The sequence below is a fragment of the Xenopus laevis genome, chromosome 2L (genome assembly GCF_017654675.1).
Source record: "Xenopus laevis strain J_2021 chromosome 2L, Xenopus_laevis_v10.1, whole genome shotgun sequence".
In the NCBI taxonomy this organism is placed as follows: Eukaryota; Metazoa; Chordata; class Amphibia; order Anura; family Pipidae; genus Xenopus; species Xenopus laevis.
Window position 1 is genome coordinate 91,178,947 of NC_054373.1, and position 19,350 is coordinate 91,198,296.

The following is a 19,350-nucleotide window of genomic DNA, read 5'->3' on the forward strand; positions in this document are numbered from 1 at the left end:
TCACAACCATTTTGGTCAATGCAGTTATTCAAAAGGAACCGTCCTTTACCTTGGTGGACAGGCCGGTCTTCTCTCGTCTGGTTGGCTGATGCTTTCCATTCTTTGATCCACTAGAATTTGCAGCCCTGAGTGGTTACCGTAAACACTTCCCTCAGAAAACAAGATCTCATGGGAGATCAAGTGCTACATGTATGCTCATTGACTCTGGCTGTCAGGCTGGTGGGTCCCATCTCTGAATTCCATATTATTATCATTATCATTCTCTTTTACCTTAGATTGTTCCCTGTTAAACCTTGACAGTCTGTATTACTGGTAACATAAACTAAAAAGTCGAGAATTTCTTTGCATGATATGGAAGTGTACAAATATTCTTTAGCAGATCTATACTGCTACAGTTGGGGTTATACCAACAAATAAAATAGGAGAATATTGATATCTGTCTAAATCCTAAATTTGCAGTCTTGGCTACTTTATCTATTTCAATGTTTATTCCTTTTACTAGTTAAATGAGCTGCTAATTCTTTACAATCCTTTGGTGCTGGGTAACTGTGAAAGACACAATCAATCTGTAGTTCCTTGTGGCACTAAAGTATTTAAATGTTCAGTGCAGCTAATTATTATTAATGCACTTGGAGTAACAGACATGATTTTGGATGTGTTCAGAATTCACGCAAGAAGCAGCATGCATTTGTATGTGTATATCAAAAACAAGATTGCTTATCAGTGCAGAAAAAAAGGTGTAGATAAGTTAAATGCTTCCTTTCCTTGCCCCTTTATGTGCATTGTCAGAGTTATAATTGCACACTGAAAATGCTACATTCCATTTTAAAGCAGAAAGCCATAAAAGTACCTGAAAAATAGTTCTCTCTTGTGTATGCATACATATATATATATATATTGGTGCGTATTGATTTAAATGAAATATGGAAAGTATCTTAAATGCCGGATTTGTGCAATCTGGCTCTATTATTTCAATTTGAGAAGGGCTTTGTTGGAAGCAAAAGAGGTAAAAAAAAATCAGCAAAAATAAAAATCAGTGAAAGCAGAGCACTGACTTGCTAGGAAAAAGAACAAGCAGGCACCTGTAGTTGATATGGGTGCATATATGTGCAGGTATTTCATAGCATCTGTGTGCTCATCACTGCTATAAGTGTGCTTTTTTCTCTTGTTGAAGAAAAGTGACTTGTTGAATGTTCTACCTGTGTAGGTTGTATATCCCAAGTTTACAGTGGTTGCCAAGAACATTAAACTAAACAGCCACTGCTCTATGGAACAAAAATAATAGGGAGCTGCTTCATCAGTTATTTTATGATTGGATTGTCCAGTTATGTTTTGTTCTAGAAATCTTTTTGAGTACAATTTGTTATAACAGTCTCTAAAGTTGCATGATAATTTATATGTGCAGTAGCAGTGGAGCTGGGCTCCACACGCCAATACTAGCCTGCCGATTTCCATCTTTTTTCCCACAGCACTGGACGGATACACTGATTTTTCAGCCAAGCCTCAGTTTTGTGACTAGGATGAGACAGTGATCGTCTAGGCTGTGGGCTAAAGGGGGAAGGTAGTATATAGAAGTTGTCTTACACTGATTAAGTGCAGGATGGGCTGGTGGAACTCTCGAGAGAGGACTGGGAGAGTCGGCGGGTGAGGGGAGCAATGCTTGAGTCTGCCAGAGAAGAAGTGGGAAAGAGTTTGTACCATCCTGTAACACAAGAACTAAGATCAAGCTCCTCCAGAAGGATCTGTGCCATCCCCATGAAACATTTGTGATCCATGCGACCGTAGTCTCCCCAAACTATTACCTGCAGAAGAACAAAAATAACTGAACTGGGGAATCCAGAAGGTATTTCTGCATTTCATTGACAATCCCAGCAACACTAAAACATCTGCAATCCTTCCCCTTTGCTTGCTTTTGGATACATTAAGCCACATCTATTTATAACCACTACAGGTGCTGTTTCTATGTATGCCATGCAATATATTCATGCTTACCAAAGCCAAGGCACATCCACTCATAAGTATAGGCATAAAGACATAAAACATTGTACTAAGATAAACTAGGATACTGTTTGTTTTAAATAATTATCTGCACTCTTTTAAACCTCTGCAGTCTCACAATTTAATACCAATATCACTGTTAAATAAATAGTTGAACAGTCCCTAAACTAAGAATGCAGTGATACCCATTCTGCAAAAATTCTCATCTTGTCTAAATTGTAGGATCACTTTTCATGGCTTTTGCTGCAAGAACATATAACTGGTAAACGTGTTGTGGAAAACATATAGTACAGTACTTGATGTACAAGACCATCTTACCTGTACAACCTTACCCTGTGGACCTTCATCAAACAAAAGAGCCTGTTGATACACAGGGTCCCAAGTTTTCTTTGCAGTCCTTGTCTTTTTCTTGGCAAGGCAGACTCCGTTCTCTATCAGATACACCTTAATATATGGAGCTGTCAACATGGGTTTGGGAAAGAGTAAGAAAATACAGATATAGAACGGAAGCAAAATTTAAAGCATAAACATTAGAGATTGAATAGACCTAGATAGAAACTATAAAAGTGTTCTGTTAATCTTGTTACATGTATAATTTGTGTTAGAGCTTTAGATTTTATGTATTTATATAGTTTAATACAATACTTCTTTTTACATTGCCTCAACTAAGCCTTCTTATCTGGTTCATAATAATGATACTAGTCCTAGAGAATATCTTAAATTTCTGCCACAAAAGCAAAAAGACTCCTGGTTTTTGCCAGAAAAGAAAGAGAAATTGCTAAGGGAGTATTAGGAAATAGATCCCTCAGTGTAAGCATAAAAAGTGCCAATAACTGATAAAGTATAAAGATAAGTCAATAAAGCATCTAAAACAACCTACCACAGCCTGACATTCAAATCACCTGGCATGTGGCACTTACTTCACATTGTTATCACATAAAAGTAATCACAGTTCTGATGACTTAAATCCTTTAACTTGTATACAGCTATTAATGGTACTTTAGGCCTGTTCCTATTTCATGTACCTGGTATAGATTTAGAGCCTGGCTTTGGAGTCAGACCTCGGGCCTGTATAACCTCCACCTCCAGCTGTCCATTTCTGTCTACCATCCCAATGTGAACATCCCCTGGAAAAGAAAAGGCACAGATTATCTCTAATGTCTAATAATGTTTAATAATAATCTCAAGGTTTATATGGCAAAGTCCTTAAAAATATTATATTGCATATCATTAAAGTCTGATAAGGAACAGTTTCTTTTTACATAGTAACATAGTAAGTAAGGTTGAAAAAAGACACACGTCCATCAAGTTCAACCTTTTAGTTTTTTTTTTAAAATCTGCCTAACTGCTAGTTGATCCATTCCAGAGAAAGGCAAAAAAAAACATCTGATGGGTTGGTGTTTTGTATAATGGTATGGAATCCGTTATCCAGAAACCCATTATCAAGAAAACTCCAAATTACGGTAAGGCCATCTCCCATAGACTCCATTTTATCCAAATAATCCAAATTTTTTAAAATGATTTCCTTTTTCTCTGTAATAATAAAACAGTACCTTGTACTTGATCCAAGATATAATTAATCATTGTTGGAGGTAACACCTACCTATTGGGTTAATTTAAAGTTTACATGATTTTCTAGCAGGCAAGGTATGAAGATCTAAATTATGGAGATATCACATGCTCAGTGGGCTCTCAGCAGCTGTTGAGAAGCTAAGCTAAGGGGGTCATCACAAATTATCAAGCAGAGAATGAGGTTGGTCTGTAATATAACACATGGGAGACAGCTCAAGCTCCCTACAATACCTGCATCCAGGTACTCGGTCCTCAGTGTCCCCACTGTACGGACGGCACTTCTGGATAAGGCTTTATTAAGACAGTATGCTGAAATACACCTAACTGGTCTGTAATATAAGCTGATGCTACAGGGTTGATTTTTAAATTCTGATGCTAATTGCACTGGTTTCTGTGTTGCCATGTAGTAATTATCTGTATTAATTATTAATCAGCCTTATATTGTGACATTTATATTCTGTGTCAGTTAGTGACAGCAGCACATAGCATGTGCAGTGAATCAGCAGAAAAGAAGATGGGGAGCTACTGGGGCATCTTTAGAGGCACAGATCTTTACTGCTAATGGGCTGTGGTTGCCTTGGGCTGGTACAGAAGCACAAAACATAATGTACAACATTTCTAGCTAGTTCTCCTTTAACTTGCAATATATTGTTTGATCATTATTAAGATTTCTGTAGATATTTCTGCTCCTACGAAAGATTTTTCCATTTCACAATGCCTTCTGACATTCTCATTTGCAGACTGAATGGCATTCTGAGATACACAGAAAGTGATAAAGATACGAACACATCAAAAGATTGAAAGGCTATGCAAGCACTTAAATAAAATGTGCTTGTACTGTACTCGTGTAATAATTGTGTGTTTGCTTCAGTAGCTGCTATATAATAATTATAAATAAGCTAGTATGCAAAAATGGGGACTGCCATCCAAGTTCTTATAGGGCTGAAGGGCCCACTTTGCATAGGGTATAACATATAAAATGGTTCTCTGTACAGGTATGGGACCTGTTATCCAGAATGCTCAGGACCTGGGGTTTTCTCTTTCCATAATTTGGATCTTAATACAATCTTTACTAGAAAATCATTTAAACTTTAAACAAACCCAATAGGCTGGTTTTGCCTCCAGTAAGGATTAATTATACATTAGTTAAGATCCAGTACATGGTACTGTTTTAGTATTATAGAGAAAAAGGAAGTAATTTTAAAATGTTTGGATTATTTGTATAAAAGGGTGTCTATGGGAGATGGCCTTTCCATAATTTGGATCTTTCTGGATACTGGGTTTCCGGTTAATGGATCACATACCTGTACACCTATACAATAAAAACATTTCTAATATGGAATATGATTGTGAAAAAAATTTGGATTCTGGTGTTACTGCCATTTCCAGGCACTGATACTGCAGTAGAATAATACAAGAATACAATAATTGTAGACACATGTATATTTGCCCCCTGGAACAGATTTGCATATTTTATTTGTGCCTTATGCTATTTCTGCTCATTTTACCCTTTAATATTAAGATGTATCTGTATCAGTAGAGAGGAGATTTAAAGGAAATCTAATTTACAGTTAGGAATTTTGACAGCAGCAGTAAAAATATCTAATAGGTTTTACCAAGAGTCAGTTGCTTTTCATATGTTTTGCCTTGCAGCATGTGAAGAAGTTGCTATACTTGTTTAATTACTAACTTTGCTGTGTTGCTGTGCTTATTCCCCTCATATGCATCAGATGACCAAAAGCCAGAGTCTTAGCAATCATTTATAGCATCTTTTTTCTACTGCAAAACCTGATGCTAATTATCTGGGTTCTGAGTAGACTTGGGTTCTTCAGGACAGCATGTCTTTAAAATGTTAACAAGGTAATTACAGATGGATATTGTTCCTAAGGGACTAGGACAATTTGCAGCAAGAAAATTGTGTTCATGGAGAAGTACAAGAGATGATGGTTTAGCAGTGTTGTTTTGCTTTCTTTGTTAATGGAATAAATACCCAGGAGAGGTACATTAATGACAATATTGTTTTTATTTTGAATACCAGAGCCTAATATCATAGAGAAAGTGAAATAGTCAAAGAACATTGAGACTCTTTTACTCTATAAATGGCACATTTGGGTGCACAGTGTTAAACCGGGGTGTCCTGGGCCCACTGGGATAGCAGGGCCCCCCTGCTTCAGTCACAAGCTCCTCCACCAGCCCCTCCATGTACCTCTTTACCTTTTGCACCTTAAGAGGAGAGCACCCACAGTTTGCCTCAGAGGGGGAATTCATTCCTTCCTGACTCCAAAATGGCCAGAAGGATTTTTTTTTATACTTGTTTAGTACTTGTTTAATTATGTACTTTACTGTTTTGTTGTGCCCATTCTCCTTACAAGCTGACCAATAGCCAAACCTTTGCAGTCATTTTAAGGCATCTTTTTCAAATATCATATCATAGTGTGAAATAGACTTTAGCTCATCTTAAGCATACATTTTTGTGGCCTGGTTTCATAAGGTCTGTGTTTATCAGGAGATCCCCTGGTTACCCTGAATTCACTTGATCCAAGGCTAAAAAGATACCCTGTACAGCACATATTTCTGCAGTAACAATTTACAAGAATGATATTTTATAATTGGTACATTAAGTGGTAACTACGTCAGTTGTTACTTATATGCTGTCTATGTGGACTTCACAGACTATATAGGACTGTTGAAGGCACCGGAGAAGCGATGATCACCTTTTTAAGTCTCATAATGTCAGAACATATTCTAGTCTACCTCTAGGTGTCACTGCATGTAAGGGGATGAGGCACTCTAGTGGGTCTCTCTGTTAGGCTAGGGTCATCAATTCAATATATTTTTCCTTGTTTGATCATTGAAAATAACTATTCACAGCTCCAGCAAATGGAGAAGAACTGTTGATTCTTTTCAGAATGCACCGAATGCACCAGAATGTAGTACAGAATAAGTGTTTATTTTACCAAAAACTGAATAACAGCAGTCGCAGATAAAAGTATAATGTACAAAATAAGTAAGTAATATGGGATATGATCCCCCTCAGCAGGAAAGGTGTAAGGGATGTGTGTCACATAGCTATACACTAGTACGTAATAACTTTACACTATACATAATGGTACAATAGGCTGTTTTGAAAGATGGAAACAACAGTCCAGGAAAAAATACTGCTTTTAATTGCAGTTACATTCATAAGTAACTTTTGTATTACAAGTTTATTGGGTAAAACTTGTTAAATTTTATTACCCTTATGGTCCCCACTGTTGTGGTATTATTAGGGGACAGGTTATTATCCACCCCTAGATGGCAGCAGGATACAACTCAGGGACTTCAATACCTGGGATAGTGACAATGTAAGATATCATCCGATGAAGAGATGAAATGAGAATAAAACATCTAAGGATACACGTTTTGCTGAGTTTGGTCTCAGTATTGCCCAGTTCAGATGGACTATCCTTGTCAGGGACCTCAGTAGGGAAAATAAATACACTTTTGAAAAGATTTGGATACTTAAGAACCTTAAATGTATTGGATTGCATGATGTAAAGAATCATTCTTGCTAAAATGCTAATGACTGCTTTAATTCACAGATGAACCATTGTGGATATTTCTCTACCATGGACTATTTTTATTGAATGAACTGAGGGAGCAGAGGCACTGAGCTGCAATCAGATTGCAATAGGTATGGTACAGGGCCACGGATTTTCATATGTCTACACATAATCAGAATATAGTGCTTTAATATCATCTTTCACAAGTGTCCCAAGAGTATGATCAACGTTTGCCTTAATATGACAGTTTTATTTTACTAATCACCTGAATATGTGCTTCTGTCATCACCTTGACTGCACTGTTAACTGTGGACTGTTTATGATATTAAAATCATTCTGTTTAATGTTACATTTCAATGGAAAAAGCAGAATAGCCATTTAACACAAGATACTGTGGAAAGTGAGATAAAAAGGACTTGAGTGTGGATTATCTATCTCCCAAAAATAGATTAGGTTTTATCCATGGATTATGGATTAGATTCAATCACAACAGATTTGCTCTGCTCTTTGCTGCCTTAAATACCATTCCTAGTATCGTGTTAAAGACATTTTGTTCCAAAGCAAAATGACACTGGTACAGACACTGTCAAAACTGTTACATTGAAGCAGGATATAATGAATGTTATGACGGCCGAACCCTTTGTTTTGAATCCTTTTAATTGCCTAGACACTGTATTAATGCTAAATGCCTTTCAGTTACCTGTCTATCAAAATCCGACCCCTGCAATGCAGAGAGAAAAATTGCCAAGAGGGGTGTACTAAAGATTATCTTGACCAAATGATTATATATATATAATTTTTATTATTTCCATGAGATCAAGTTCATATAATTTTTTTATGTTAATGATAGTTTCCCTTTAACTATTAACTACCCAGATGAGTATCTGCAATGCTTGCCTCCCCAGACCATATTGTTAACAGAGTGATACATTCCCACACTAATACCATCCATCATCATCTCTCTTTGCTCCTACACCAGCACAAATGCAGTAAATGGCTGGGGCAGCAGTGACTGGCAACAGCACTGAGCACTGTCAATAAATATAAAATACTGTTTATCCATCAGCAATGGGTGAAAGGCGCAACCAGGGCTGCTATCAGGGGGGCACAGAGGGTGCCAGACCCGGGGCTAAAGGGGGGCCTGACTGTGCTGGAAAGATTATGTGGTGTGTCAAAGTCCCGAAGCCTGTTCCTAAGATCCGAAGCTGTGCCAAAGACACGACAAAAAGGCGAAAGTCACGAAAAGACCCGAAGTTGAAGTCCTGAAGACAACAAAAGACCCGAAGCTACGAAAGGAGTAGAACACCTTGATTTCTGATGGCCCTGTGCACAACCATAAATGATAATCAAAACCTGGGTGCCAGTCTGTATTGAAAGCAAATATTCCCACGAAGCAAAAATAAAGGTTTAATGAATCCTATGTATCGGTTCCACACAGGAGCCTTTGTCAGGGAAAAACCTGAAGAAGGTTCCTGTGTGGAACCGAAATGTAGGATTTATTAAACCTTTATTTTTGTTTTGACCATTTTGCCTTGTTGGAATACTCCCTGGAGTGCTGTCAATCGTGGGAATATATATATATATATATAAGATCTCTGTACAATGTGGCTATGTTAAGGCTATAAATATATGTAATGTGGCACTGTAAATATATATATATATATATATATATATATATATATATATTCAGCAGTATGTCAGCAACCTTAATATGCATAACTATCTAGAGTCAAGCACATGTAACTAGATGAAGATGATGAAGAGGGCCCAATTAAGTGGGTTAACAAGTGTTGTGGTTATGTCCCTGATGAAACCTTCTAAAATCTCTATGCTATTCTATTATCTACTGTATTTCAATGTTTCATATACTAATGGATCATTTGTATATTTATAAAGCAAAGCCATAGACAAAGCTCCACTGGCAAACACAATAATAAAAAAGGTGAAGTGATGAAGATATAGGGGGTCATTTATCAAGGTCTGGATTTATCTCACTATTTCTTATATCCAACTCCGAGCAACTCCGAATTCCCGAATGGACCTTATTTATGAAGATAAAAGCCCAAAAACATAGAGTCGGGCAAACTTTGGAGCTTTCCCCAAAAACCCAGGAATCATCGGATATCAGTACGGACATCAGACACTGGAACCTTCCCCATTGACTTATACAGGACCTCGAGAGCTTTTAGATGCTGGGGTTTCGGAGTTTTTAGACCATCAGTCTTTAATAAATCTCGAAAATTTCATAGTTTTTTTTTTTTCTCCGAAAAAGATGAATTATTCGAGATTTGGATATTCGGAGCTTGATAAATAACCCCCAAAACGTTTACAGAGCATGTCTGTGGTGTAAGGTTTTCTGTAGGGACCCTGGCACCCCATTGCAAGTTTGGTGTCAGGGGTCACAAGGTTTCCTAGAGTCCTGTACTTAAAGGGGTTCTTCTGACTCTGAGTTTTCAAAGGGGGGTCACTGTAAGGCTACAAATGTAGTTATTGTTAATTTTTATTACTCATCATTCTATTCAGGCATCTCCTATTGATATTTCAGTCTTATTCAAATCAGTGCATAGTTGCTAGGGTAATTTGGATCCTAGCAACCAGATTGATGAAAATGCAAACTGGAGAGCTGCTGAATTAAAAGCTAAATAAATCACTCACTGCATCATACTAAAAATAAATTTAAAGGTGAACAACCTGTCAAGAAACTGGGACAAAAGTGATGTTCTTTTCAAGCATATCAAGATCTTTATGAAAAGGATCATTTTCACAAAAGATTTCTACATGCAAAAACGGTGATACATGCCCCACTAATCATCTGAGAGAAAGACCTTAATCTGTCACCTTGCTGAAAGATTATCTTGCATTCACCAAGATGTTCTAGAAGCTAGAAGGGATAACTGCAGCAAATGTAGCATACAGTGGTACTGCGCAAAAAAAAAAAATCAATGCACTAGAAAATATTAAAGAAGCGTATTATAATTCCTAGAGGGCTGATACCAGAAATTCTAATAACATTGCATTTAACCAGATTTGGCTTCTGGGAGGCTGATGTTCCTGCTGCTGTAAATTTGGTTTGGGAACTGTAGCCATGCAACAGCAGGAGAAACAACGGTTTGCTGTATTTGAACACAGATGAAATGACTCAGAGGATAAATTACTATGCTTCAGTGCTGCTGAGTACATTGATCCTTTATAAATAGGTGTTGTTTATATTAGTGATAATAAAAATAATAAGCATCATCATCATATAATTAGGGGAAATCTTGGTTTAAATCCAGGTGAGTCATGTAGCAGGGGCCCATATTTCCTAAATAAATTGGGTTTTTGTGTATCTTGGGTTCAGCCACAACTGCAGAAATTAAATTATGTACTGAAATGTATTATGACCTTTAGAAAGGAGTGAAGCTCAAAGTGAGGTTTCACATATTATTGTCTCTTTGCACCTCCATTAGGCCCAGTGGAGAGGTATTGTATAGGTGAGAGTGACACCTGAATTAGCTGTTGCATGTCTCCCAGCAGGAATCACAGAAACAGGGAGAACAGTGTGTGTGTTATGCAAGGACACAATTTCTGTCTCACACAGCCAACAGTTTTAAATCCCCCACACTTGTTTTGTAATGGAATATCTGAATTGTTTCCTTGTAAAGAATTTATACTTGTAAAACTTAACATTTTGCACTCTCAGTAGGGGATTAGAGATGATACACTGTAAGCAGAAATGTAACAGTCCACTATACATGACAAAGTCTGCTTACATTGCTTGATTTGATTTTGGTTAGCAGCCAAGGGTGAAACAATAGAAGAAGCAAGGTGGCGACTGCTATAGGATGCGTTATCATTCAATGCACAAAGGCCTAAAAATGTACTTGGGCTCAGGCTTCGAACCCCCTAAAAGTCACACTGCGGATGCGCACTTCACAAATAACCATTTCACCATTTCAGATGGTCCCTTTCTATTTTCCTTAAATTCCTACTTTTGACTTAGATGAACTCATTACATGTGCTCATCTAGTAATTACTAGCTTCTAACTAAAAATAAGCATACATTAACAGCTTTTTAAGGCAATGGTTCTGGGAAAAATTTAGGGGAGAATTTAACCAAAAGTCAAAGCGTTATTTAAAATGGCACCTTTGAGAATGTTTAGCACTGCTCGCAATGTAACATAAGTCGCTGGCAAATATTACATTTTCGTTAAGCAATGGTTTAGCGTTAACACCTGCTCTGGAGTATGTTCGCGAAAAATTAATTACATATGCTGCGAATGTTCGCGAAAGCCATTTGTTTGCAAACTTTGCAATGAAGACGTTGTGGTCTTTAATCAGTCAAAAAGGACCCAAACATGGTCTCTAACGTTCGCAAAACTTTGAGCAGTTTTTTTGCACTAGCAAAAACATATTACATTCCCCCCTTAGTGTGTTATCCCATTTATTACCTTTAGAGGTCAGAATAGAACAGCAAGGCAAGAATCTGTAATCTTGATCACAAGATACAGTACACAAAGCAGAATAATGCGGGAGGCAATGCATTATATATATATATATATATATATATATATATATATATATATATATATATATATATATATATATATATATATATATACGCGTTGATGTGGGGTAGTTTGTAACACTCCAATAAAAGATATCTCTTTATCACCACACCCGTGAGTGCTCCTAATTGCATCTATTTGTTCTCCTCTGAGGAGCACCCGGGATCTGATCTACCGAGGGTGAGTGCCGGTGAATCATATGACTATATATATATATATATATATATATATATATATATATATATATATATATATATATATATATGTATATAGTCCTTCCAGGGCAATATACCCTGTTTTTCTCATGGGTGGATTTATAGCTTGACTCATATCTCTTATTATGCATGTCAGGCTGGTATGCTAGGATGAATTCTCCATAGGGCTTATGTATCAATTCAAAGTCCCTAGGAACACATTGTACAGTACGTTTTATGTCCCAATCTCCCTTGTGTATTTACTTATGGGTAGCTCATTTGGTCCCATACATTTTGAAGTTGATTCCTGCATGCCCACAATAGTGCATATATGCTAAAGGGTAACCTGTACACTGTAGCACTGGGGGAGACAGGCTACAGCAGTAACAACAGCAGTGTGAGAGTAATACAAGCATAACTCAGAAGTGTAACTAAATCTGTGTACTTTAATTATCGTAATATATTCTGCTTTCCTGCTAATTAGTACAGGCACTTGCAAGTTAAAAGTAAATGTTTTCCATATTGGTCTGTACCTGTTTTTATTTCTAAAACTCACTTACTGCTAATCTGACCCATGAATTTTCTTTCAATTAATTTCTGCAAATCTGACCCAGGCATTATCTCTCCATCACTACAAATCTGACTCAGCCATTTTCTTTCAATTTTACAAAGTTTGCCATTAATTCTCTCTATTCTGTTTTATTAAAGTACATTTGGCAGCATTTAGGCAAGATTAGCGGTCACGCAAACGAATAAACATCTAGGAAAGTGTGCTATGATGCATTGCTAGTTATTGAGGACAGTGGTAGAACGTTTGTGCCTGATATTCAGAAACTACAAATTGTTATCAATAAATACAAGAAGATCTGGCAGAGAGTGGTTTCTATATTCTATCTCAATCTGCAATGGAAACTGTGCTATGATTTATAAGCTTTGAGGGAAACCTACTACATGGTGTGATAAGATAACCATCCCGAAGGCTGGTTAAACCTGGTGAATTGGTTGGATACAGAGAGTACTCCAGCAAGTCATTGGTGTAAGAGGCTCATCATTGGCTGGACAAGAATGATTTCCAGGTCTTATGTAGTCTGTTGAGATTTTCTTAGGTCACACCATGTAGCAGAGGAATGGCTGACAGGAAGTCAATGGTGGCATTGTACTTGCAAAGATGCCTGGTGTAAACTAATATGAGGGAAAAAAGGAAAACTGATCCCCATATCATTCCTTGCACTAATCAGAGATACTGTATATCCCCAAAGTTCTAGCATAAAAGGGTGGTAGAAGGTAAAAAGAGAAAAGGTCAGGGTTATTTTCATTCTTTTTCATTGAGAATTGAATTTTACATTAATGGAACATTAATGCAAATCTCCCCATAACACCTATATTTACATAATAAAAGATGGATTCTTTAATTTTACAAAGAACTATGGAAAAATCACAACACATACATATATATATATATATATATACACATATATATATATACATATATATATATATATACACATATATATACACATATATATATATACACATATATATATATATATATATATATATATATATATATATATATATATATATATATATAAACCTAAATTATTATTGAATATGCACCTACATACCCATTTCTGGGTACTTACCCATGGGGGGTGTAGCCAGTGTTTGTCTTCCCACAATCTGTGCAGGTCCGAGACCATCAAGGAAATTGCTAAACTGGCTTTCAGCTCCCAACCGAGTAGTGGGGAATATAAATCTGGAAACAAGAAAGATGGAAGTGTCTGCCAGAATGTATTTTGCAAGCTAAAACACAGATGATTTATATATTTAACAGAGTGGGGGTAAGGAAGGATTAAACACCGTGGATGGCAATAACAAGGCAACCTTTTTAAAAGATATCACAGAAATCGCAGAGGGGGATTTTTGAGACTTTGAGAATTATAGATACAGTATATAGGAATGGACTGATGGGGAGAAAAAGGGAGAAGACTGACTAAAAAAAACATTTCCATTTCAATTAAAATGTCTCAAAAAAAGATGTTGGAAAGTTGTCAAAAATGCTAGAAATTCACTTGCTGGAAATTACAAGTAAGAACACTTAGTAAGAAATATCTTGACAAAGATGTTGTCACACGTAGGAAATGTGTCTCTCTGCCTTTTCTCAGAAATAAGGCTAATGAAAAAATGGAAGTTTGTTATATATAACTTTCAGTAAAACAATTTCTGTTGATAATAATGGAAAGTTCTGTACATTATCCCATTTAATTGGCCTTTTAATAAGAAAAGTCACAGGGGCACATTTACTTACATGCAAATTTTTGCTCTGAATCCTTCAACATAGTTCAATCAACTATGGCAGACGTAATTTGTCACAAATACATGCATTCATGAAAATTTGCAATTACGTCTCGGCAAGGAAACGCTGGTGTAAAACCTTGTGCGTATCGGGAATGTATCCCTTAATCACAGGCCTATGATTAAGGGATACATTCCCGAAACGCGTTAGGCTGTTAGCAGTAATCCCAATAAATCAAATCCAGAAGTGCTGTCTGCCTGTTGAGTTTTTGATGTTCTGATAAGATAAAGCTACATCCTCCTCAATCTGATGTCAGTGACATCATATCCTGTATGCCTGAAAGTCATATCAATTTTAAAAAACGCTGGAGTTTTTTCATATTTTAAAGCGAGATTATCTTTAAAAGTTGTAACTATTAAAATTTTTGTTTTAAATTTTTTTTTTTACCAATTGAGGGGCATGCCAAATTTATTTTAAGGGTGGGCTCATGTCTCGGGCATTAGAAGATCTTTTTTTTTTTTATTTTGCTTCCTTGGACATTTTTAGTAATAAGTGGCCACTTCAAGCATTTGCACCATCTCTAATTAATAAAGTCATATATATGATCTATATGAACACCCCCTATTCAAATTGACCTAAGCGCAAGTGTACTGACAAAGTTCCGCTAGGCTCAAACGATCGTTAGCGAAAGTTTGCTATGAAACTTGCTTGCGCTGACTAATTAATGCTAGCGAAACTTCACCAGCATTCGGCTGCCAAGACACAACTTTGTGTTTTAGTGAGTTAGCGCAGTGGTAGTGAATTTTCACCTGGTGAAGTGGCGCATAGTGTGGCGAAGCCTTCACAGGCAAAATATTTGCCTCCAAAAGTGTTAATAAATGTAAGTAATCTTGATAACAACAGATAAAAGCCCCAGTGCATACAAGACAATAAGAAAAGTGTTTCAGAGAGTGAGCTAGGACTGGAGAAGAAAAGGTATGCTATATGAGGGATCAGTAGAGAAGAACAGTGTTTTAAGTGATAAATAAAAACTAAAGAAACCTACGTGCCATCAGAGCTGTTGCTATTGGTGCTGCCATCTGTGGACTCCCTACTTCCTTGTCTGGTGACCCGATTCCTCATCTCCACAGCAATTCCTGTCTCTGTGCTGCGGCGAATATTACTACGCAGTTTCTTGGTGGTACCATCTGCGCACAGAAGGAAAAAAAGTTGGAAAGAATGAAGGCATAATGATCAGCAATCAGGTCCAAAATTAAGAGTTAACAGCATTACATTTCCGACCTTTAATTGGTTCTAATGCAATTTAAGGGTTAGGTCACCTTGAAATTAATTAAGTTTGATGAAGTAGAGAATAGTATTCTTTGTTTTTTCCATTTTTTTAATGAACTACATGTTTGTTGCGGACTGTATTACCCTAGCAACCAGGTAGCCCTAAGGAAGTCAGAACTAAAGATGAATAATGGAGGGTAATACGACGTAATACAACATAAAAGCAATTTCTTTTGAAGGATGGAAAAAAGGCAGGATTGAAAGGCTAATGATTTAAAAAATGTGTAAGATCAAAACCAAAGTTGCCTGGAAAAGGTTACTGTATAACATATTAAAAGTGTATTTTAAGGCAAATTAATGCTTTAATAACATTTGATTTGCCAAGAACATTTTCAGGATAAAGGGCTTCATCTAGGAATAGACAGAAAGGGTGAGGTGACTTTTAATAAGTTTAGAAGTTACAAAACTTAGGGGCAAATTTACTAAGCGGCGAAAATTCGCCGCTTAGCTTCGCAGGCAGCGCAACACTTCGCCAGGCGAAATTCGCTCAGACAACGCAAATTCACTAACATGCACAGTTGCGTCCAGGGCACCGAATGCTGGCGAAGTTGCACTAGCATTAGTTTGGCACGCTGAGCGAAGTTGCGCTAGCGTTGGCTAATTTGCATATGGCGGGAAGTTAAAGTTGAATGGACATATATGTTGCAGAAAATACATTACACTACACAAGCCCAGGAAACCTTAATAAAATAAAATAGAGTTGTTATATTGCCCTACACATGAGCCCACTGTATAGTTTATGTGCCATATGTTAGGAAATGTAGGGGGAGGAGCCAGTTACCCCAAAACATTTTTACGCTCTTTTGCAGTCTATCACCCTGAAAAAAGGAAAAGACGCCAGCGTTTTTTGGGACTTAGAAAAATTTTGAGGAAGTTCTATCTACTCTATTGCACTTCGTCTGGTCTGAGGTGGCGAAGGCAAGTCTGGCACAAGAGGTAACTTTCAGTAGTGAATTTGCGCAGTTACGTCCCTTCGCCAGAGCAACTTCGCCTGTCGATTGAGTGCAAATGAGCACCAGCGCCCGTCTCTTTTGCTAGCGAAGTTACGCCTGCGCCCGTTAGTAAATCGACGAAATTCCAGAATGACATTACGCTAGTGAATTTCCGCATCGTTAGTCGCTTTGCCCTTTAGTAAATTTGCCCCTTAGTTTTAGGCGCAAAGTTGATTCTGGAACTGCTCCAATTGCCACCAGTAATCTCATTTCTCCTATCAACCTTAAATACTAAAATTGTACATACTGTTATGCAAATACAGTCTGTATCTAATAAATTCATGTTGACTTATGTTCCTCCTGTCTGTTGGTAAGAAATGTGCAGCACTGTTCACAAAAAGCACAAATGTACAGCAATACAGTAGGTAAACTGACCTTGTGCTTAACCGATTCAGCTTGTATTCAATTTATTTTTGTTAAAAATGAAATAATGTAACAAACCATTAAACTATATAACAAACAAATCCAGGGGCTCACAAAACAAGGCAATTAATTAAAGTACCCCAAAGCATTAGAATATTTTAGAATAAATGTCATACATGTCAATGCACATCACAAGGAATGATATGAGACTGGAATGCATCACAATCAATTTAAAACAGATAATTGTTTTGCTAATGGGTCCTAAATTCCTAGTGCTGCCCTTCCTCTCCATTAGCTGTGCTCTGGTGGGGTGCTGAATGCTGTTTGTCCTGGGTATTGTAAGAGTCTGGTGCAGCTGTGCAACTTGTAATTATATTAATTTCATAATCAGGAGAGACATTAGTGTAATGCTCAGAAAATTACATTAATGTGGTTTCTTCTCAAAGAGATCTCGCGCTGCTTGAGTTTTTCTGAATCCCTCTGGTTCTCCATTGTTCTAATCTAAAGGGAAGACTTTCCACCGATCGCATTTCTAAAGTAAACTAAGCAAAGTTTTCCGTCACAGTTTGCCACGTGGTATGTCCCTAGGCACCCTCCAAATCAATGCCAGACTGTATTAAAATAAAGAAGGCTGTGGCACTTATACAAGCACTTTTCATGCCAAGTTTAGATTTTTGCCGCTTGCTGTACTCTGTTATAGCCACCGGCAGTGTAAAGGAGATGGCATGATTAATTGCACTTAATACTGCCAATAAGACCTATTGTTAACAACTAGGTCAGCACAGAGCTGGGAAATGATGGCAGGTAGATGAAATGGAGCCTCATTAAAGTAGCAAGGGAATGTAAATCTGTTTAGATGACGATTTTAAAAAGCCGACTGAGGGGAAAATAAAATGAAAACGCAAAAGAAAGATAATTCGTAAATATTCTTCAGACTCAGCCATTTTATTGATATAATTCCAATCACTTAGCATCACTTATTATTAAAAACAAATCACACCGAATTCAGAATACAAAAACATTCTCCCTGTGCTTTTACTGATTTAACATAAAGCCTACTTTATTCTGATTTGGTATTCTTTAAAGGTGAGAAAAGTTCTCTGAATCATAACACAAAACTTCAAACCCATTCCATCTTTGGTGTTGAAAGGGTTATGTGTTGTTCTTCTGCACGATTGACTGTTCAAACCTGCTTTTTCATCAGTGCTCAGCGCAGAATAATAAAAAAAAAGGCAAATCTTGTTTTAAAAATAAACCCTCTATTTATATATTTAGCTTCTGAGGGCTTCAGAACATCTTCATATCGCCTGCCAGCCAATGCAAGTAAGAAGATTCTGTCTCCATGGAGACACAATCCACTAAAGGTAATTATATCTTGTTACGGAAGGGGACACTGGAACCAAAGAGATATTGGGCTAGTCCATCAATATGGAACCCAGCTGTTAATAGTTAGCGAATGTCTGATAGAATCGGAATATCTGCAGAGAAAGCACTTGCCTCCATAACAGCTTCCCAAAGTTGTTTCTGTATGAGAAACCTGAAACTCCATATTGGAACTGCCATCAATAGGATTAGTGACTTTTAAATCAGCTGCAAGATTTATTCCTTTAGCTCATAAACCGCCTGCAGTGAAATTGGACCCAATCATTTATTTCTGTTTTGAGAATTAAAAGGAAGTATTACTTGCAATGTACTGAAAGTAATACACTGCACTGATGCATATAATGTCCTGTCAGCAAAGATGGCTTATGCAAATATAGCCATGGAATTCAAAAGGCTTTGCACATATACAAAAATAATGTATATTCTTATTTAGTAATCAGAATTGCTTCTAGAGTTTACCTCAGGGGGATCCGTTCTGACTCTGAAAAGGCGATTGGGCCAGTACCTGTGTCAACTCAGTGCAAAGAGTTAATAATAGCAACCATTTCCCCAAGCATCCGACCCTTTCTTGAAACAACTAGTACATGTATGGGACCTGGTATCCAGAATGCTCAGGACCTGGGGTTTTCCTGATAACAGATCTTTCCATGATTTGGATCTTCATACCTGAAGTCTAAATAAATCCAATAGGCTGGTTTTGCTTCCAATAAGGAAAACTTATATTTTCGTTTGGATCAAGTACAAGCTACTGTTATATTATTACATAGAAAAGGGAAATCATTTAAACATTTTTGGATTATTTGAATAGCCACCTCAGGGAAGGACTATTATAACTTTATAGTTCTCACTGATAAATCAGTTTCCAACCTTAAAATGGAACATACATCTATAGGAAATGAAAGGGGAAGTGACCACCTTGTGTGCCCTTGGCCCCAGCATATAGAAGAACAGCAAATAAACTCTGATATACCCTTCATATTATTCTTGTTTTTGGAGAAAGTGGCTACAACTGTAAGATGACATACAGCAATGCATGATAGTATCAGTAATGTTTTAAATCAGGAAAGTTCAACTTTATGTTTTCACCTGTTGTTAACTGAAACCCCTAGGCCAGTGATCCCCAACCAGTAGCTC

At 37.0% G+C, this 19,350-nt stretch overlaps 1 protein-coding gene across 2 annotated transcripts in view; it reads right to left on the reverse strand.

Annotated features, from left to right (window-relative positions):
* Positions 1-255: 255 nt before the first annotated feature.
* The window catches only part of rims3.L (regulating synaptic membrane exocytosis 3 L homeolog), a 56,291-nt gene continuing 37,196 nt past the window's right edge, over positions 256-19,350 (reverse strand). The window contains exons 3-7 of one of the 2 annotated variants that reach the window (XM_041582169.1): positions 15,195-15,336; positions 13,497-13,609; positions 3,024-3,125; positions 2,317-2,456; positions 256-1,802 (exon numbers count right to left, since the gene is read on the reverse strand). In XM_041582169.1, coding sequence (XP_041438103.1) covers positions 1,590-1,802; positions 2,317-2,456; positions 3,024-3,125; positions 13,497-13,609; positions 15,195-15,336 — 710 coding nt within the window. In that variant the 3' untranslated portion in view covers positions 256-1,589. The remainder of the gene's footprint in view (positions 1,803-2,316; positions 2,457-3,023; positions 3,126-13,496; positions 13,610-15,194; positions 15,337-19,350) is intronic. The other variant, XM_041582170.1, reaches the window with a different exon arrangement.